The following is a 22,451-nucleotide window of genomic DNA, read 5'->3' as shown; positions in this document are numbered from 1 at the left end:
AAGATGTCCTGGCCGCACGAGAAATTCCTGCAAATTTGTCTGAACTTATCCATTTGGCCACCCGCATCGACATGCGTTTCTCTGAAAGACGCCAGGAACTTCGACAGGAAAAGGATCTTTTTCACACCAGGCGATTTCTCTCCCAGGAAGCTATGCAAGGGGATCGGTCCCACCTGACCTTACAAGAGAGGACTCGCCGCCGTAACGGGAATCTGTGCCTGTACTGTGCTAGTACCGAACACTTCCTAAAACACTGTCCTATCTGCCCTCCGCGTCAGGAGAGACGCACGCACCTAATTCACAAGGGTGAGACGACTCTTGGTGTGAATTCTGCTTCTCCACGTCTGACTGTGCCTGTGCGGATTTCTCCTTACCCCAATTCCTCCTTCTCAGCTGCGGCCTTCTTGGACTCTGGTTCTGCAGGAAATTTTATTTTGGCCTCTTTTGTTAATAGGTTCAGCATCCCAGTGACCAGTCTCGTCAAACCGCTCTATATTTTCTTCTGTCAACGGAGAAAAGTTGGACTGCACTGTGCGCTACCGCACAGAACCCCTGCCTATGAGCATTGGACTGCATCATGAAAAAATAGAATTTTTTGTTCTGCCCAACTGCACCTCTGAAGTTCTTCTCGGCCTGCCGTGGCTCCAACGTCATGCTCCTACCCTTGACTGGACCACCGGGGAGATCAAAAGTTGGGGTCCTTCTTGTCTCAAACGATGCCTCACATCTGCTTCCACTGATCAAACCCCTGTGGCTCCACCTATACCGGGCCTTCCCAAGGTCTACCAGGACTTTTCTGATGTTTTCTGCAGAAAGCAAGCAGAGATCTTACCTCCTCATAGGCCTTATGATTGTCCCATTGACCTCCTTCCTGGTACCACTCCGCCCCGGGGCAGGATCTACCCTCTGTCTGCTCCAGAGACTCAAGCCATGTCTGAGTATATCCAGGAGAACCTAAAGAGAGGTTTTATTCAGAAGTCCTCATCCCCTGCTGGAGCGGGGTTCTTCTTTGTCTCTAAAAAGGATGGATCCTTACGACCATGCATTGACTACCGCGGTTTAAATAAAATTACCATCAAAAACCGCTATCCCCTGCCTTTGATCTCTGAACTCTTTGACAGTCTTCGTGGAGCTAATATATTCACTAAATTGGACTTAAGGGGCGCATATAATCTTATTCGCATCAGCAAAGGTGATGAGTGGAAGACCGCGTTCAATACTAGAGACTGACATTTCGAATATCTAGTTATGCCCTTTGGGCTCTGCAACGCCCCTGCAGTCTTCCAGGACTTCGTTAATGAGATATTTCGGGACTTATTATATACCTGTGTGGTGGTTTACCTGGACGACATCTTGATTTTCTCCTCTAACTTGGAGGAACACCGTCGTCATGTCCGACTAGTGCTCCAAAGACTTCGTGAAAACCACCTGTATGCTAAAATTGAAAAATGTCTCTTTGAATGCAACAGTCTTCCTTTCCTAGGTTACCTAGTCTCTGGCCAAGGGCTTCAAATGGATCCAGATAAACTGTCAGCGGTTTTGGATTGGCCACGCCCTTCTGGACTCCGCGCTATCCAACGCTTCCTGGGATTTGCCAACTATTACCGACCTGCCCTGACCAGGAAGAATGGTAATCCTAAGTCATGGCCTCCTCAAGCTGATGAGGCCTTCAATCGTCTCAAAACTGCCTTCGCTTCTGCACCAGTGCTGTCCAGACCTGATCCATTGAAACCTTTCTTCCTGGAAGTTGACTCTTCCTGAGTTGGAGCCGAAGCCGTACTTCTTAAAAAAAAAAACTCTACCGGACGTAACATTACTTGTGGTTTTTTCTCTAAAACTTTCTCTCCGGCAGAAAAGAATTACTCCATTGGGGATCGTGAACTTCTGGCCATCAAGTTAGCACTCGAGGAGTGGAGGCATCTATTGGAGGGTTCCAAACACCCCATTGTCATTTACACTGACCACAAGAATCTCTCGTACCTCTAGTCTGCTCAGCGTCTGAATCCTCGCCAGGCTAGATGGTCGTTGTTTTTTGCCCGCTTTAACTTTGAGATACACTTCCGTCCCGCAGATAAGAATGTCAGAGCTGACGCCCTTTCTTGTTCCTCTGATGCCACCGAATCTGAAGTCCCTCTGCAGCATATTGTACCGCCTGAGTGCCTGGTCTCCTCTGCTCCAGCCTCACTGGGTCAAACCCCCCCAGGAAAGACTTTTGTTCCTCCACGCCTTCACCTCAAGATCCTCAAATGGGGCATTCCTCTCACCTAGCTGGCCATGCTGGCATTAAAAAGTCCATCCAGCTCATTTCCCGTTTGTATTGGTGGTCTACACTAGAGGGTGACGTTACTGATTTCGTTCGGGCCTGTACTATTTGTGCCTGGGATAAAACCCCTCGCCAGAAGCCTGCTGGACTCCTTCCTTTGCCCGTCCCTGAGCAACCATGGTCCCAAATTTCCATGGATTTCATTTCTGATCAGCCCATATCCCATGGCAACACCGTCATCTGGGTGGTCGTTGATCGTTTTTCCAAAATGGCACACTTCATTCCGCTTCCAGGTCTTCCTTCTGCGCCACAGTTGGCAAAGCAATTTTTTCTGCATATTTTTCGCCTTCACGCCTCCCACGGATATCGTCTCGGATAGAGGCGTTCAATTTGTGTCGAAATTTTGGAGAGCTCTCTGTAACCAGGGGTGTGGAAATTAAAAAAAAAAACTACTTGTCCAAGGGACTAAAGCGGAACACAATCTACTTGTCCCTCAAGAAAATCCACTTGTCCTGGTTGATGAAATAATTTCAACCAAAATAGTCTGATCCCCCCCACTAGACCACCAGGGATGGATATAAGATCCTTTAGACACTGCTGACAGCGATGATCTAATGGGTTAATAGGTGATCGCAGCATGTCAGGATATTAGCGGCGGGAGAGCTGTAGATCCTCTTACGCCCGAGGGAAGCCCAGAAAAGTCTAGATATAACTTTTTGATCACCTTATAAAAAATTTCTCATATGAAGTGACCAAAAATGAACAATTCTGGACTATTATTTACATTTACACCGTTCACCTTACGGTTTAATTAACATTATATTTTAATAGTCTGGACATTTCCACATGCAGCGATACCACTTATGTTTATTTTTGTACATTATTTTTATTTAAAGAAAATTGGAAACTTTTATTAGGAAAGGGGCTTATTCACATGTATACGCAGTTTATAAAATATTTTAATCACTATTTTTCAGTCTCAATAGGGACTTATGTGTTACTGGGGGGGGGGGGTTCTGCTTCTCCAGCATTTTGTGTCAGAAAATGCTGGAAGTTGCATTTAGTTACTAGATATCTACAACTCCCAGCATGCCCTGATACAGCCTATGATTGTGTGGGTGTTGCAGCAGGTTGCATTGTATAGTACAGTTAAGGTTATTGTGTAACATGCTGGGAGTTGTAGTTTTGGTTTGTGTCAGCTGCAGAGCCATAGTCTGTGTCAAGGAATACTGGGAATTACAGTTAGTAACTACAACTCCCAGCATGCAATGATGCAGCCTATGGTTGTGTGGGTGTTGCAGCATGTTGCAATGTATAGTGCAGTTAAGGTTATTGTGTAACATGCTGGGAGTTGTAGTTTTGGTTTGTGTCAGCTGCAGAGCCATAGTCTATGTCAAGGAATACTGGGAATTACAGTTAGTAACTACAACACCCAGCATGCCCTGATGCAGCCTATAGCTCTGCAGCTGACCCGAACCAAAACTACAACTCCCAGCATGTTGCACTTTATAGTTCTACAGTTTAGGTTATGGTCCAACATGCTGGGAGTTGTAGTTTTGGTTCGGGCGTGTTTGTGTGCATATGAGGGGCTCTTGGTTGGCGGGTGAGTATGAAGGGGATTCTGGGGGGGCAATTTAGTGCGGGGGCCACTAAAAATAAATAAAATTAGATGCACAACTGCCCTAATGCCCGACATGACAGTCCGCTATTATACAAAACATACATGTCATACACATATCATACATGCACCAGCCACTGCCCCCATATACATACACACACACACACACACACCCCCGCCACATCATACATTACATACACACATCACACATACATCATACACACATACACTCACACCATACATATACACCATACATATACACCATACATACACCTGCCGCTGCCCACCCCACATCATACATCACATACACATCACACTTAGACATTAATACACACATCACACATAGACATCATACACACATACACTCACACCATACATATCCACCAGTGTTTCCCAACCAGGGTGCCTCCAGTTGTTGCAAAACTACAACTCCCAGCATGCCCAGGGCATGCTGGGAGTTGTAGTTTTGCAACCGCTGGAGGCACCCTGGTTGGGAAACACTGATATACACCATACATATGCACACATCATACATACACCTGCCGCTGCCCCCCATCATACATTACATACACACATCACACATACACATCACACCATACATATACAACCACCCTTCCTGCCGCGGCCTGTATTCTCGGTCTCCTCACCTGAGCCGCCATGAGTGGACATCAGAGCTGTAGTCCCGGCCGGTGTGAGGTGAGATTTCCGTCCTCTCTCCCCTCCCCCCCTGCTCTGTGTTTTCCCCGTGCAAACAAGCAACCTCCCCGTGGTGGATTAGGTCCTGTCTAGACAGAGCAGGGGAGGGGGAGGGGGGAGCTGTGTGTGGGGGATGGAGCTGTGTGCGGGGGATGGAGCTGTGTGCGGGGGATGGAGCTGTGCACGGAGCTGTCTACATCCTCTCTCTCCCCCTGCTGTGTCTTCTGAGCTCTGTCCATCCTCCGGGAGGGGAGATAAGGGGGGTCTCTGCAGTCAGCTGGAGGCCGCTGCCCCCTCCATACACTCTGAGTGCCGGTGTGAGGTGGAGACTTCCATCGGCTCCTGCGCCTCACACCGACATTAAAGAAAAATAAGGGGGAAGTCTGTCTGTCCCTGCCCGATACAGGGCTAAATCTATAAACAATTCACCTGCCCGGCACCCAAAACTACTTGTCCCGGGCGTCGGGCTATAGGATTTCCACATCCCTGGTAACCAATTAAAAATTAAATTAAATTTCTCGTCCTCCTATTACCCCCAATCCAATGGACAAGTAGAGAGAGTAAATCAGATTCTTGGTGACTACCTGCAACATTTTGTCTCCTCCCGCCAAGACGATTGGGTCGACCTTCTGCCCTGGGCTGAATTCTCGTACAATTTCAAAAATTCGGAATCCTCTGCCAAATCCCCATTCTTTGTGGTGTACGGCCATCACCCTCTGCCCCCTCCCCATTCCCACTTCTTCAGGACTTCCTGCTGTAGATGAAGTAACCCGGGATTTCTCTGTTATCTGGAAGGAGACTCAAAAGTCGCTTCTACTGGCCTCGTCTCGTATGAAGAGACACACCGATAAGAAGAGAAGAACTCCTCCTGTCTTCACTCCTGGTGACAAAGTGTGGCTCTCTGCCAAGTATATCCGCTTTCGTGTTCCTAGATACAAGCTGGGCCCACGTTACCTTGGACCATTTAAAGTCAAGAGTCAAATCAATTCTGTCTCCTACAAGCTTCATCTTCCTCCTCTTCGTATTTCTAACTCCTTTCATGTTTCTCTTCTCAAACCTCTCGTTCTTAACCCCTTTTCCCCCAAGGTCACCGCTCCTGCTCCTGTCTCTGGCTCCTCTGATGTCTTCACGGTAAAGGAAATCCTCGCCTCCAAGGTAGTCAGAGGTAAAATAATTTTTCTCTTTGACTGGGAGAATTGTGGCCCCGGAGAGAGGTCTCGGGACAATATCCTCGACAAGGAACTCATCCATAGGTTCCTGGGCTCCAAAAAGAGGGGAAGACCAAGGGGGGGGGGGGGGGGTACTGTTACGCCGAGCTCTCCGGGTCCCTGCTCCTCCCCGGAGCGCTCACAGCGTTTGTCTCTGTGCAGCGCCCCGGTCAGACCGGGAGCGCTGCACTGGTGTCACCGGCGGGTCGCATCCCAATCTCCTCACCTGCCCCGTCCTCTGCCTGTTCAGTCCCGGCGCGCGCGGCCCCGCTCTCTAGGGCGCGCGCCGGCTCTCTGAAATTTAAAGGGTCAGTGCACCATTAATTGGTGCCTGGCCCAATCAGTACCTGCACCATGTATATAAAAACCCACTTCCCCTTCCTGTCCTTGCCGGATCTTGTTGCCTTGTGCCCTGTGAAAGCGTTTAGTGTGTTCCCAAGCCTGTGTACCCAGACCTTCTGCTGTTGCCCCTGACTACGACTCTTGCTGCCTGCCCTGACCTTCTGCTACGTCCGACCTTGCTCTTGCCTTGTCCCTGTGTACCGTGCCTGTCTCAGCTGTCAGCTGGGGTTTAGTCGCTATCGGGTGGAACGACCTGGCGGTTACCTGCCGCTGCAAGTCCATCCCGCTTTGCGGCGGGCTCTGGTGAAAACCAGTAACCCCTTAGACTCCGTTCCCCTGGTACGGCCCACGCCATCACCTCACTGACACAGAGGATCCACCACCAGTGTCCTCGCTGCATACCAGTCCGGATCCTGACAGCCGGGAATGGACGACCAATCACATGACCCAGCAATATAGCAGAGAACACGCTGGAGGACACAACAGGACGGCGACTCCACAGTATCCTGGAATCACATCCACGGGGGCCACGTCTGGTAGAATCTATCATGAGACTCATGGATGGCGACTAATCTATCACCTTGGACACCAGAGCCGGAGGAGATGGGAAGATTTATAGGATGTGGGAGATGAAGGGTTAATGTATCATTTTACTATATTTTATCTATAGATCAATGTCTGACCCCTCCCCCAGAGAGAGGAGAAGATGTCTGGGGGCGGAGTCACCTTTATAGGGGTTCATTGTGTCACATCACAGCCACACCCCCTCGTGATGTCACAGCCACACCCCCTCGTGATTTCACAGCCACACACCCTCGTGATGTCACAGCCACACCCCCTCGTGATGTCACAGCCACACCCCCTCCATTCATGTCTATGGGAGGGGGCGTGTCGGCAGAGCCTGGATCCACAGAGGAGTCGGCCCAGTTCTCCATAAACCTCCTTCTACAAGATGGCGGCGGCCGGGGAGACATGTGGACACCGCGGGGAGAGAACCAGAAGAAGAAGAACCTGACATATTAGAGGTAAAGACATAACAGGAATAGGGCCACAAGGACAGGAGGGCGGGGCTTCTAGCTGGGGGCCCACTGGGCGGAGATATAGGAAATGAGTAAAGATGGCGGAATAACACAAACAGCAGCAGAAACAAGACAATATATTAACCCTTCTCTCACCAGGAGCAAAGATAAAATAATATTATAGTAAAAAACACAAAAATACATAAAAATAATCCCCAAAGGAGAAATCACAGGATGAGGGGATCGGCCTCTATATAGGGGAGGGGGTGCGATTAACCCTTGTAACGTTTTATTGTCAGTACAATGCATGGGTCATACCAGTGTGCGGGGGGGGGGGAGGAATATACCATCTGTGCTGCTGGAGGGGCATAAGAGAATCCTGACAGGGAGAGAACACACATACCTGTATCTATAGAGGAGCCGCGTGCTTACAGGACCTGCGATGACGTCACCGTCATGTGATCAGTCACATGGAGGAGGAGGAGTCACACTGCTCTAGGCTCATCTGCTCAGTGTATGCAGGACTCTACTGTCACATGACCATCATCACAGGTCCTTCACCTACAATCTCTTCTGTCCTGCATTGCTCAACCCCGCCCACTCATGTCACATGATCCTCCCCACAGGTCCTTCATCCACAGTCACATCTATACTGCTAAACTTTGTCTCAAAACGTACTGGTCACATGATTGTGACATCATCACAGGTCCTACACCTCCAGCATGTAGCAGATACAGAGCAGGTCCTGGTGGGGCAGTCACTGCCGTTGTGTTGTGTGTGGAGATCTCTCAGAGCAGCAGCCCCTGATCATGTGACTCCTCCACCATGTGACTGATCACATGACGGTGACATCATCGCAGGTCCTGTAAGCACACGGCTCCTCTACAGATACAGGTATGTGTGTGCGGTCACCATCAGATCATGATTATTGGGGATGTTATTAACCCTTAAAGGACTAGGGCAGTGAAAAATAACATAAGTTATAGATTGCGGGTGTCCAACTGCTGGGATCCCCCGCGATCTCCTGTACGGGTCCCCATCAGTTCACAGGAAGCCGCTGCTGAAGCTCCCCCTCCATGTTTTGCTATGGGATATATGGTGGGGGCTTTTTGGCCACCACTCCGTGCAGGGGTTGGCACGCCCCCTTCCTGTGGACTGTCGGGGCCCCGTACAAGAGATCGCAGGGGGTCCCAACAGTCAGACACCCCCCCTCCCCCCATCTATAATTTGTCCCCTATCCGTTGGTTATTTATTTTTACTACAGAACTCCTTTAAGAACATATGGTACATTTACGCTAGGGCTGGGCGGTATAACCAAATCTGCATATCACGGTATTTTTGTAACTTTCTGCGGTTCCACGGTATATGACGGTATTTCCTCCCCCCCCAAAATTAATTATCAGCCCAGCGTTGCGCTATTCTGCCCCCCCCCCCCCAACAAAAATTATCATCACATGTCACCCGCTGCCCTCCTCGGGCTGTTTGTTGCGGCCGCCGGCGCTGACACAAGGTAAACAAAATAAACTCACGCATGTTCCGACGTCGGCCTTACGCTAGGGACGGGAACGTCGGACAGCCGTCAGCCTATCACTGGCCGCAGCGATGTTCCGCCTTGGCCCCTGATAGGCTGAGCCCACTGTCATGTAAGAAGCTTCTAACATGACAGCGGGCTCAGCATATAAGCGGCCTGTGATAGGCTGACGGCTGTCCGACGTTCCATTCACTAGGAAGCAGATGAGGCCGGTACCGGACCAACGGGAGGTGAGTTAAAGTTTATTTTGTTTATTTTTTGCAGCCCGGGCATAGGGATACCACACAGTATAGAGCAGTGGTCTTCAACCTGCCGACCTCCAGATGTTGCAAAACTACAACTCCCAGCATGCCCGGACAGCCATCGGCAGGTTGAAGACCACTGGTATAGAGTGTCAGCGCTGGCGGCCGCAACAAACATGAGGATGAGGAGGGCAGCGCATGCGGGTGACATATCAGTATTTACCCCGATGGAGACAGCACTGGGCTGATAATTAATTGGGGGGCAGAACAGCGCTCGCGGGTGACTGTTTATTAGTTCCCCGATGTGGGGACAGCGCAGCGCTGGGCTCATTCATTCATTCCCGAGGGGGAGGGGCCCAACCGGTATTGCGGAATGGGTTAAAATTCATATCGTGCAGCACAAAAATGTTGGTATTCGGTATGAACCGGTATAGCGCCCAGCCCTAATTTACACCCCGCGCCCCATATGGGATTTAGAGCTTAGGAGCTATAAGCAGCCAGGACTCACCGCTAATGATTAACCCATTAAAGGGGTACTCTGCTGCCCCAGTGTTCAGAACGATTGGAGCGGGGGTTGTGCTGGCAAAGCCCCGCCCCTCGTTCTGTCACGCCCTCTCAATGCAGGTCTATGGAAGGGGCGTGTTTGTATAGTGAAGGGCTGCAGGTCACCTCCCCGCCCATCCTGTCATCTGGTTAATGTCTTCTCTGGGTATTAGTCATTTCTTCCATACAGCAATCTAAGATGGCCGCCACTGTGGTCCCGGTGGCTGCTTCTACCTCCTTCCTTACTGTCTCACAGCCTGCACACGAGGCACAGTGGTCACATATGGTCTCTCCTCAGAGGACTCTCCCTCAGCCTTCTCTGCTCGGGCCCCTCTGACTATAGTTAAAATAGGATGGTAAGAGAAGGTGTGTGACATAGGACAGTGACCTCCTGACCTCCGACCATGACAGGTCACATCTACTGCATGATGAAGAATCCTCAGACACTTTGTCCACCATTTCCCTCTTCTCACCACTCGTGGCTTCTGGTATTACCTGGATAACATGGACGGTGGATTCTTGTCTCCATATTCTACCCATCCCCCATGACTCTGCCCCAGACTATGATGGATCCCCTGACTATGTTTATAGCCTCCATGATTGTGACTATAATGTCTCCTCAGATGTTTCCCCAGATTATCTCCAGGAAATGGATTTTATTTCTCCATAGAATCTGGTGCGGTTTATCATCGTCTCCTCTTCTTCCCTTCAGGTTTCTCCAATCCAGGATCCTCTGCTGATATCTTCTATATAAGAGAATTCTCCTGGATGACCCATCAACCATGGAGAGAGACAGGAACAAGATGGCCGACAGGATCATAAACCTCACCCTACAGATACTCTTCCGTCTCACTGGAGAGGTGAGGGATTGTGGGAGTGATGTCACATGACCTCATTCTTATCTATGTAATAACAGATGGATATGACTGGAGAGGTGAGGGATTCTGGGAGTGATGTCACATGACCTCATTCTTATCTATGTAATAACATATGGATATGACTGGAGAGGTGAGGGATTCTGGGAGTGATGTCACATGACCTCATTCTTATCTATGTAATAACAGATGGATATGACTGGAGAGGTGAGGGATTCTGGGAGTGATGTCACATGACCTCATTCTTATCTATGTAATAACAGATGGATATGACTGGAAAGGTGAGGGATTCTGGGAGTGATGTCACATGACCTCATTCTTATCTATGTAATAACAGATGGATATGACTGGAGAGGTGAGGGATTCTGGGAGTGATGTCACATGACCTCATTCTTATCTATGTAATAACAGATGGATATGACCGGAGAGGTGAGGGATTCTGGGAGTGATGTCACATTACCTCATTCTTATCTATGTAATAACAGATGGATATGACTGGAGAGGTGAGGGATTCTGGGAGTGATGTCACATGACCTCATTCTTATCTATGGAATAACAGATGGATATGACTGGAGAGGTGAGGGATTCTGGGAGTGATGTCACATGACCTCATTCTTATCTATGTAATAACAGATGGATATGACTGGAGAGGTGAGGGATTCTGGGAGTGATGTCACATGACCTCATTCTTATCTATATAATAACAGATGGATATGACTGGAGAGGTGAGGGATTCTGGGAGTGATGTCACATGACCTCATTCTTATCTATGTAATAACAGATGGATATGACTGGAGAGGTGAGGGATTCTGGGAATGTATGTAGTGATATTAATGTGTCTCTCCATACACAGGATTACACAGTAGTGAAGAAGTCCTCTAGTGGGCGCTGTTGGGCCCCTGTGTGTGAAGGATGGGGGAGAACCCTGAGCCCAATCCCGGGGCCCCCACCTCACTCCCTGATACATGAGGAAATGGATGGAGAGAAGATCCGAGAACTCATCAACAAGATGATGGAGCTGCTGACTGGAGAGGTGACCCTGCTGGGACATTATACAGTAATGGAGGGGTCTGGTGATGACTGGAGAGGTGACACTGCTGGGACATTATACAGTAATGGAGGGGTCTGGTGATGACTGGAGAGGTGACACTGCTGGGACATTATACAGTAATGGAGGAGTCTGGTGATGACTGGAGAGGTGACACTGCTGGGACATTATACAGTAATGGAGGGGTCTGGTGATGACTGGAGAGGTGACACTGCTGGGACATTATTCAGTAATGGAGGGGTCTGGTGATGACTGGAGAGGTGACACTGCTGGGACATTATACAGTAATGGAGGGGTCTGGTGATGACTGGAGAGGTGACCCTGCTGGGACATTATACAGTAATGGAGGGGTCTGGTGATGACTGGAGAGGTGACACTGCTGGGACATTATACAGTAATGGAGGGGTCTGGTGATGACTGGAGAGGTGACACTGCTGGGACATTATACAGTAATGGAGGGGTCTGGTGATGACTGGAGAGGTGACACTGCTGGGACATTATACAGTAATGGAGGGGTCTGGTGATGACTGGAGAGGTGACACTTCTGGGACATTATACAGTAATGGAGGGGTCTGGTGATGACTGGAGAGGTGACACTGCTGGGACATTATACAGTAATGGAGGGGTCTGGTGATGACTGGAGAGGTGACCCTGCTGGGACATTATACAGTAATGGAGGGGTCTGGTGATGACTGGAGAGGTGACACTACTGGGACATTATACAGTAATGGAGGGGTCTGGTGATGACTGGAGAGGGGACACTGCTGGGACATTATACAGTAATGGAGGGGTCTGGTGATGACTGGAGAGATGACACTGCTGGGACATTATACAGTAATGGAGGGGTCTGGTGATGACTGGAGAGGTGACACTGCTGGGACATTATACAGTAATGGAGGGGTCTGGTGATGACTGGAGAGATGACACTGCTGGGACATTATACAGTAATGGAGGGGTCTGGTGATGACTGGAGAGGTGACACTGCTGGGACATTATACAGTAATGGAGGGGTCTGGTGATGACTGGAGAGGTGACACTGCTGGGACATTATACAGTAATGGAGGGGTCTGGTGATGACTGGAGAGGTGACACTGCTGGGACATTATACAGTAATGGAGGGGTCTGGTGATGACTGGAGAGGTGACACTGCTGGGACATTATACAATAATGGGGGAGGGGTCTGGTGATGACTGGAGAGGTGACACTGCTGGGACATTATACAGTAATGGAGGGGTCTGGTGATGACTGGAGAGGTGGGAATGCTGGGACATTATACAGTAATGGAGGGGTCTGGTGATGACTGGAGAGGTGACACTGCTGGGAATGCTGGGACATTATACAGTAATGGAGGGGTCTGGTGATGACTGGAGAGGTGACACTGCTGGGACATTATACAGTAATGGAGGGGTCTGGTGATGACTGGAGAGGTGACACTGCTGGGACATTATACAGTAATGGAGGGGTCTGGTGATGACTGGAGAGGTGACACTTCTGGGACATTATACAGTAATGGAGGGGTCTGGTGATGACTGGAGAGGTGACACTGCTGGGACATTATACAGTAATGGAGGGGTCTGGTGATGACTGGAGAGGTGACCCTGCTGGGACATTATACAGTAATGGAGGGGTCTGGTGATGACTGGAGAGGTGACACTACTGGGACATTATACAGTAATGGAGGGGTCTGGTGATGACTGGAGAGGGGACACTGCTGGGACATTATACAGTAATGGAGGGGTCTGGTGATGACTGGAGAGGTGACACTGCTGGGACATTATACAGTAATGGAGGGGTCTGGTGATGACTGGAGAGGTGACACTGCTGGAACATTATACAGTAATGGAGGGGTCTGGTGATGACTGGAGAGGTGACACTGCTGGGAATGCTGGGACATTATACAGTAATGGAGTGGTCTGGTGATGACTGGAGAGGTGACACTGCTGGGACATTATACAGTAATGGAGGGGTCTGGTGATGACTGGAGAGGTGACCCTGCTGGGACATTATACAGTAATGGAGGGGTCTGGTGATGACTGGAGAGGTGACACTGCTGGGACATTATACAGTAATGGAGGGGTCTGGTGATGACTGGAGAGGTGACACTGCTGGAACATTATACAGTAATGGAGGGGTCTGGTGATGACTGGAGAGGTGACACTGCTGGGAATGCTGGGACATTATACAGTAATGGAGGGGTCTGGTGATGACTGGAGAGGTGACACTGCTGGGACATTATACAGTAATGGAGGGGTCTGGTGATGACTGGAGAGGTGACACTGCTGGGACATTATACAGTAATGGAAGGGTCTGGTGATGACTGGAGAGGTGACACTGCTGGGACATTATACAGTAATGGAGGGGTCTGGTGATGACTGGAGAGGTGACACTGCTGGGACATTATACCGTAATGGAGGGGTCTGGTGATGACTGGAGAGGTGACACTGCTGGGACATTATACAGTAATGGAGGGGTCTGGTGATGACTGGAGAGGTGACACTGCTGGGACATTATACAGTAATGGAGGGGTCTGGTGATGACTGGAGAGGTGACACTGCTGGGACATTATACAGTAATGGAGGGGTCTGGTGATGACTGGAGAGGTGACACTGCTGGGACATTATACAGTAATGGAGGAGTCTGGTGATGACTGGAGAGGTGACACTGCTGGGACATTATACAGTAATGGAGGGGTCTGGTGATGACTGGAGAGGTGACACTGCTGGGACATTATACAGTAATGGAGGGGTCTGGTGATGACTGGAGAGGTGACACTGCTGGGACATTATACAGTAATGGAGGGGTCTGGTGATGACTGGAGAGGTGACACTGCTGGGACATTATACAGTAATGGAGGGGTCTGGTGATGACTGGAGAGGTGACACTGCTGGGACATTATACAGTAATGGAGGGGTCTGGTGATGGCTGGAGAGCTGACAATGCTGGGATATTATACAGTAATGGAGGGGTCTGGTGATGACTGGAGAGGTGACACTGCTGGGACATTATACAGTAATGGAGGGGTCTGGTGATGACTGGAGAGGTGACACTGCAGGGACATTATACAGTAATGGAGGGGTGTGGTGATGACTGGAGAGGTGACACTGCTGGGAATGCTGGGACATTATACAGTAATGGAGGGGTCTGGTGATGACTGGAGAGGTGACACTGCTGGGACATTATATAGTAATGGAGGGGTCTGGTGATGACTGGAGAGGTGACACTGCTGGGACATTATACAGTAATGGAGGGGTCTGGTGATGACTGGAGAGGTGACACTGCTGGGACATTATACAGTAATGGAGGGGTCTGGTGATGACTGGAGAGGTGACACTGCTGGGACATTATACAGTAATGGAGGGGTCTGGTGATGACTGGAGAGGTGACACTGCTGGGACATTATACAGTAATGGAGGGGTCTGGTGATGACTGGAGAGGTGACACTGCTGGGAATGCTGGGACATTATACAGTAATGGAGGGGTCTGGTGATGACTGGAGAGGTGACACTGCTGGGAATGCTGGGACATTATACAGTAACACCACTGGAGGGGTCGGGGTGATGACTGTATCATTATGTGTCAGGTTCCTATAAGGTGTCAGGACGTGGCGGTCTACTTCTCCATGGAGGAGTGGGAGTATGTAGAAGGACACAAGGATCAGTACAAGGATCAGGTCATGATGGAGGATCAGCAGCCCCTCACATCACAAGGTAATAGACATGACTATATACACACGTCCTCTCATTATTTGTATGTAAAGAATGAATTCAGTCTCTGTATGTGTTCCCTACAGTCAGATCCAGTAAGAGAACAGCACCAGAGAGGTGTCCCCGTCCTCTTCTTCCACAGGATGATCAGGTAGATGGAGATATTCCCTATGATCTGTAGAAGGGCTGTGAAGCTCTTGTGGTCAGTCCCCTCACCCTCCATGACTCCTCATCTCCTGCTCATCTAGAACATCCCACGTGACTTCTCCTACTGTCTGATGACTTTTACTATATTTCTTCCACATCTTATGAATCAGGGAGAAGATATGAACAATATTAATGTTCCAGAGACAGATGGGAGCAGTAATGAGCAGTATAAGGAGGACATTCTTTCAGGGAAAGAAAATGCTACAGACATAAAGAAAGAAGAAGAGACAGATGTGAGCAGTGATGAGCAGTATAAGAAGCACATTCCTGCCGGAAAAGATCTGATCTATAGTAATACTACAGACTTAAGGGAAGAAGAAGAAGAGACCGATATGAGTAGTGATGAGCAGTATAAGGAGGGCATATCTTCAGGTAACCACCCAGGTGAGTAGTGACCACTAAATGCAGAGAACAGTCACAGATTCTGCTCAGTCACCGGCTGTAATAATTTTTTTATGGGATTTTCTTAAAGGGGTACTCCGATGGGGAAAAAAAATGTAATCAACTGGTGCTAAAAAGTTATTCAGAATTGTAATTTGCTTCCATTTAAAAATCTTAATCCTTACAGTACATATCAGCTGCAAAGAAAGTTGATTTTAGTTATTTTCTGTTTGACCACACTGCTCTCTGCTGTCACCTCTGCCCATGTCAGGAACTGTCCAGAGCAGGAGAGGTTCTCTATGAGGAGTTTCTCCTACTCTGGACAGTTCCTGACATGGACAGAGGTGGCAGCAGAGAACACTGTGGTCAGACAGAAAAGAACTACACAACTTCCTCTGAAGCATACAGCAGCTGATAAGTACTGGAGGGATTAACATTTTTAAATAAAAGTAATTTACAAACCTGTTGAACTTTTGGGGACCAGGTGATTTAAAAAAAAAAAAAAAAAAGAAGAGGTGTTCCACCGGAGTACCCCTTTAAGCCCTGTGTCCTGTCAGTCTTTTCTGCTGTATATTCCTTTATTCAGTCAGAATATAAACTATAAATGATGAGAATGTGAGACGGTTGAGAATATAATAAAGGTGATTTGTTCTGATCATCTCCATCTGGTTTTGTGGTTCCTGACATTACACAAGGGCCATGAATCCGGATGATGCAGACAATCCACCAGCACCAAACATTTTCACTATAATGGATCTGCAGGATCAGAGGATTGAGCAATTGGCACTTGTAATGCAGACGCTTTAGAATCGTACGTCTCCCCTAGAGCCTCCTGTGCCTCAACCGGCAGCCACCTACCCTCCTGCTCCGGCAACTATTTCTGCTGCCATAGAAGCCATTGCCTCCTGTGGGTTTACTGGATCTGCCCCGCTTCCCCAGCATTATGGGGGCGATCCTAATGAATGTAGAGGCTCCCTGAACCAAGTGGGCATTTATCTGGAAATGGTCCTGCAGTCCTGTCCTAATGATAGAAGTAAGGTAGGATTCCTGATCTCCCTCCTTACTGATAACGCTCTATCCCGGGTGAATCCTCTTTGGAGACTGATAAACGTATTATCTACGACTACAGAGACATTTCATCTCCCTGTCCGTTCTCCCTCTGCGGCAGAGCAGCTCATGTCCATGTAACAGGGGACGAGAACTGTGGCCAAGAATTCAATAGAGTTCTGTATTGTAGCAGCAGAAGTGTGCTGGGATAAGGAAGCGCTGGTGGACACGTTCTCTCGTGGACTCTCCGATATTATACAAGATGAGATTGTGGCCTCCTGGATCATCTGAAAGGGTGAAACCAATGCAGCTCAGGACCACCCCCCTTTCCGTGGAGGAGAAGGATTATAGTAGGGGGGAGGGGATGTGTCTTTATTGTGGCCCTTTGCTCGGATCATGCCAAACCTGGTGAGGAAACACTTGGGGTCCTGCTAGGGACAGATATTGGGTGGGCTTTCTTCATCCCCAGAGTTCCACAAAGACAAAGCTATGATTAGGATTATCCTATCATGGTATATTTCCTCTGTGGTCACGCAGGTCCCCGTGGTCTCCAGTGCTGATGAGTATTTTGATGATGTGTTTGTAGCCAAAAACTCTATTCCACTCCAGCTTTGGGTCCTCTGGCCATGGAAGTGAGTTATAGAAGACCCTTACAGCCCCCTCACCTTATCCATGAGACAGTTCCCTTGTCTGTGGTGTTGGGGGCTCTTTACCAGGAGACCCTCTAGTTCCAGGTGATTATCTCTCGGCATTATCCTGTTGTGCTCGGTTCTCTTTGTTTCCAGAGACATAATCCCCGTTTGGACTGGGTCACAGCTGAGGTTTGTCTTGGTCCCTGCAGTTTGCTTCTACCTGTATACAGTGATCCCTCAACATACGATGGTAATCCCCAAATGAACCATCATTTGTTGAAACCATCGTATGTTGAGGGATCCGTGCAATGAAAAGAATAGGAAGTTGTACTCACCTGTCCCCGCCGCTCTGGACCGTCACCGCTACCCTGGATGTTGCCCTCTGTTACTGTGTCCCCATGGTGTCCCCGACGCTCCGGACGTCTCTGCTTCCCCGGGATCCTCACTCTCCGTCGCCGCCATCATGTCACTACGCACGCCGCTCCTATTGGATGATGGGACGGCGTGTGTGGCGACGTGATAAAGGAGAGCGCCGGCGATGCAGAGGATCGTGAAGAGGATGCACCGGGTTCCCGAGGACAGGTAAGAGACCATCACTGGAGCACACGGGGCACCGTAAACGGCTTTCCGGCGGCAGCTGAAGCAGTCTGCGCTGCCGGATAGCCATTTATGCGATAGACCCGACATACAAAAGCATTGTATGTTGATGCTGCCTCTGAGAGGCCATCGCATGTTGAAATTATCGTAGGTCGGGGGGTCACTGTATATAGATCGGTTTGGTTGGTTTGTATCTCCTCGGTCTGTCGTATAATTGTACACGACAAAGATCTTCTCTTCCTAAAGTATACCAGGAGTACAGCAATGTGTTAAGATGTAGGCGGGGGGCACTACCTCCCCACAGACCCCATGATTGTACCATTGAGCCTCAACCAGGTGCTATACCTCCAAAGGGCCGAGTCTACCCTCTGTTTGTGGCAGAGAACCAAGCCATAGAGGAGTATGTTACAGACGGACTGTCCCAGGGGTTCATCCAAAATCTAGTTGAAGCCCCTGGGATTGGTGAGTTGAGGCCCCTGGGATTGGTGAGTTGAGGCCCCTGGGATTGGTGAGTTGAGGCCCCTGGGATTGGTGAGTTGGGGCCCCTGGGAATGGTGAGTTGAGGCCCCTGGGATTGGTGAGTTGAGGCCCCTGGGATTGGTGAGTTGAGGCCCCTGGGATTGGTGAGTTGGGGCCCCTGTGATTGGTGAGTTGAGGCCCCTGGGATTGGTGAGTTGAGGCCCCTGGGATTGGTGAGTTGAGGCCCTGTATCAATCGCAGGGGCCTCAATCACATTACAGTCTTATCCAAAGTAACTTATAGAGAATCTGGCCGCTTGTTCTCCACACTAAAGCCAATATACGGGGTTATAGTGGGGTAAAGAGGGGTCACCTACCCCAGAGAGACCATTTTATCCTTATAGCTTTCTTACCAGGAAACGTTCCTCAGTGGCCATCATTTGTCCCTCAAGGAGTGGCCGCACTTGTCTGTGGGTACTACCGGACCTATTCTAATTCTTATGGACACAAACACTTCATTTACCTCCCTGCGGTCAAATGTTTATCTCTAGGACAGGCTAGGTGGGCTCTCTTCTTCTTCTCCCCATTTTATTATGTGTCTCCTTTCTTCTTGGCACTAAGAACACTAAGGCCGGGTTCAAATGGCTGAAAATGTGCGGAATGAACACCCAGAAAACACGGGCGACATTTTGCACATTTAAATGATCCGATGGACGATAGGACCGATTGGAAATGCGGCGTCTCATAGACTGTAATACATTTCCGAGTGGAATCTGCAGAAAGAATAGACAAGTCTATCTGGACTTTCCGTCGTGTGCACAGTGCAGCAGAATCTTATAGAAGTCGCCTCGACAGCACATATACTAAAATCTGTGTGGAATATTCCTGCTGAATTCCGTGCAGACATTCTGTGGTGTGAACATAACCTAAAGCTGATGCCCTGTCTCATACCAGTCATACCTGCTGACCGTATTATAGCCCTATATGTAGTACTGTCACCTGCCTGTTGGGGGCCCCATTCTCACCGCTCTAAGCTCTGCTCCTCCCGAGAAGCCTAGTGATAGGTGTTTTATGCCTAAAATACTCAGGCTACCTCGGTTCTGTGTGCACCATGATTCCAAAGCAGCCGGACACCTCAGGAGAAATCAGTTATTATGGGCCCTGTTGTGAAAACTCTGGTGGCCCCGTGTTCTGACCTCTACACAGTGATCATTGGGTTTGAGACTGAACACAAGGTAGGATGATGATTGTTCCATTGTGTAATATTCTGGACAAGATATAACTATGAATATATGAAAAGTTTAACCCCTTAGTGACCCATTATGTTTATTTACCTCATGGGGCCATTAAGGGTGTATGGGGAGGGTCCGGGACTTGGGCCCCCTCTATACCTGGTGGATCTTGGCCGCATTCTTCAGCTTAGGGCCTCTGCTAATAGTTGACACCGAGCAATCTCTGGCTCTGGATATTAACCACTTAGATGCTAAAGTCAAAGCTGACCAGCGATTATACAGCCTTAGTGAGAATCATTGGGGTGCAGTGGTCAGGATTGGCTCCTCACGAAGCGAACATTGGGGGCCCATCCATCGTCATGGCAGCCTGAGGCCCTTGCTAGGACTCTGTCACTGCCGGGACTCTGCTATTGATACAGCCTGTCTATGGTCGGCTCTAATGGATCAATGCAGTAAATACTGTACTGATCTGTATGAGCAATCCAATGACTGCTCATACAAGTCCTATAGAGGGACCAAAAAGTGTAAAATATGTTTTTAAAAATGTAAATGAACCCCTTCAATAATATTTTAACATTTTTGTTGTAAAAATGTAAAGCTATTTTTATTTCAATTGTTTTTTGTGTAGTAAAGCGTAACAAAACTATACAAATTAGATATCGCTGTGATTGTATGTACCTGACTTATATTTTAATGCTTGTTGATATAATTAGAGATGAGCGAACTTACAGTAAATTCGATTCATCACGAACTTCTCGGCTCGGCAGTTGATGACTTTATCCTGCACAAATGAGTTCAGATTTCAGGTGCTCCCGTGGGCTGGAAAAGCTGGAAACAGTCCTAGAAGACTCTTTCCTAGGAATGTATCCACCTTTTCCAGCCCACCGGAGCACCTGAAAGCTGAATTAATTTATGCAGGATAAGTCATCAACTCCCGAGCCGAGAAGTTTGTGACGAATCGAATTTACTGTAAGATCGGTCCCACAAAAAACAAGCTCTCAAATGCAGTATAGATGGAAAAATTTAAAGAGTTATGGCTATGAGGAGAGGAGGAAAAAAGAAAACACAAAAGCTTAAATTTCCTGGGTTGTTAAGGGGTTAATACTGATACTAAAATCTGTGTTATTCTCTGCAGATTCTTGTAGCAGGAGATCAGAGGAGAATCTTATATCTTCAGATTATAAAGCAGATGATGATATCACACAAGATACATATGAAGAACATTCCATTATCCCAGATACACCCTCAGCCCTTCACAGCCAAGATCTGTCATCTCATCCTTATATACAGGTCCTGTCTTCTCAGTCATCACAGGATGTTCAGCAAAATAAAGGTCACAGAAGGGGTGTTGGACATCAACGAGCTCATACAGGAAAGAAACCATATTCATGCTCAGAATGTGGGAAATGTTTTACTTTTAAAACAGGTCTGGTTGTACATCAAAGAACTCACAAAAGAGAGAAGCCGTTTTCATGTTCAGGATGTGGAAAATATTTTACTCAGCAATCACATCTTGTTACACATCGAAGAACTCACACAGGGGAGAAGCCATTTTCATGCTCAGAATGTAGAAAATGTTTTACTCAGCAATCACATCTTGTTACACATCGAAGAATTCATACAGGGGAGAAGCCATTTTCATGTTCAGAATGTGGGAAATGTTTTACTCAGCAATCAGATCGTATTAAACATCAAAGAACTCACACAGGGGAGAAGCCATTTTCATGTTCAGAGTGTGGGAAATGTTTTACTCAGCAATCAGCTCTTGTTAAACATCAAAGAACTCACACAGGGGAGAAGCCATTTTCATGTGCAGAGTGTGGGAAATGTTTTGCTCAGCAATCAGATGTTGTTAAACATCAAAGAACTCACACAGGCGTGAAGCCATTTTCATGTTCAGAATGTGGGAAATGTTTTACTGACAAATCAAGTCTTGTTAGACATCTAAGAATTCACACAGGGGAGAAGCCAATTGAGAGCAATAAATGATGCAGATAACACATCTATATATTCACCATGTACATAGGATATCTGACATATATATATATATATATATTGGAGCAAGTAGAAAGAGTATAAGTCTGGCACTGCTATGCAGGTGAAGGCAGTTTACTAGGTAATATGGTATCCCCTTTCACAGGTATAGGTAGAGACTGGACGGTGTGTGCTATGTCGGGGTGCTGGTTAGAGAAAGCACATATCGCTTGACACAATCGGGACAATGTAGAAAAAACCGCACTCACCCGATCAACGTGCACAGATTCTTTATTCCGTTGAACATCAACATAGAACACAGGAGGACTTGTGGTCGGCAGGGACGCCAGGGAACAGGAGGTGTTGTTACAGCTGTTTCACGGGAACACAGCCCTCTTCGTCAGACTAGGTAGTCTGACGAAGCGGGCTGTGTTCCCGTGAAACAGCTGTAACAACACCTCCTGTTCCCTGGCGTCCCTGCCGACCACAAGTCCTCCTGTGTTCTATGTTGATGTTCAACGGAATAAAGAATCTGTGCACGTTGATCGGGTGAGTGCGTTTTTTTCTACATTGTCCCGATATATATATAGATATATAGATATATAGATATATATAGATATAGATATAGATAGATAGATAGATATATATCATATACTGCATCTCTAAACTTGTTACCAATTGTTAATAAAAGTTTTCTTTCTTATATGATTTATTATTCTTATATTCATCTCCGCACACTGGACTTATAATAAATGTAATATTGTCCCTGACGTTGTATATAGGGAATGTAACGCGTCAGTGTTGTCCCCGCCCCCTTCTCATTATGATTATAGA

At 48.1% G+C, this 22,451-nt stretch overlaps 2 protein-coding genes across 2 annotated transcripts in view; one reads left to right on the top strand and one right to left on the bottom strand.

The window, feature by feature from the left end:
* LOC130344230 (oocyte zinc finger protein XlCOF6-like) overlaps positions 1 to 22,451 on the bottom strand; it is a 117,656-nt gene that overhangs the window by 8,699 nt on the left and 86,506 nt on the right. The gene's annotated exons all lie outside the window — the stretch shown is intronic.
* The window catches only part of LOC130344229 (oocyte zinc finger protein XlCOF6-like), a 133,893-nt gene that overhangs the window by 58,058 nt on the left and 53,384 nt on the right, over positions 1 to 22,451 (top strand). The window contains exon 7 of the mRNA XM_056554399.1: positions 20,998 to 21,608. Coding sequence (XP_056410374.1) covers positions 20,998 to 21,608 — 611 coding nt within the window. The remainder of the gene's footprint in view (positions 1 to 20,997; positions 21,609 to 22,451) is intronic.

The sequence above is a fragment of the Hyla sarda genome, unplaced genomic scaffold (genome assembly GCF_029499605.1).
Source record: "Hyla sarda isolate aHylSar1 unplaced genomic scaffold, aHylSar1.hap1 scaffold_707, whole genome shotgun sequence".
NCBI classification, from domain to species: Eukaryota; Metazoa; Chordata; class Amphibia; order Anura; family Hylidae; genus Hyla; species Hyla sarda.
This window is presented reverse-complemented; position numbering and strand designations above follow the sequence as displayed.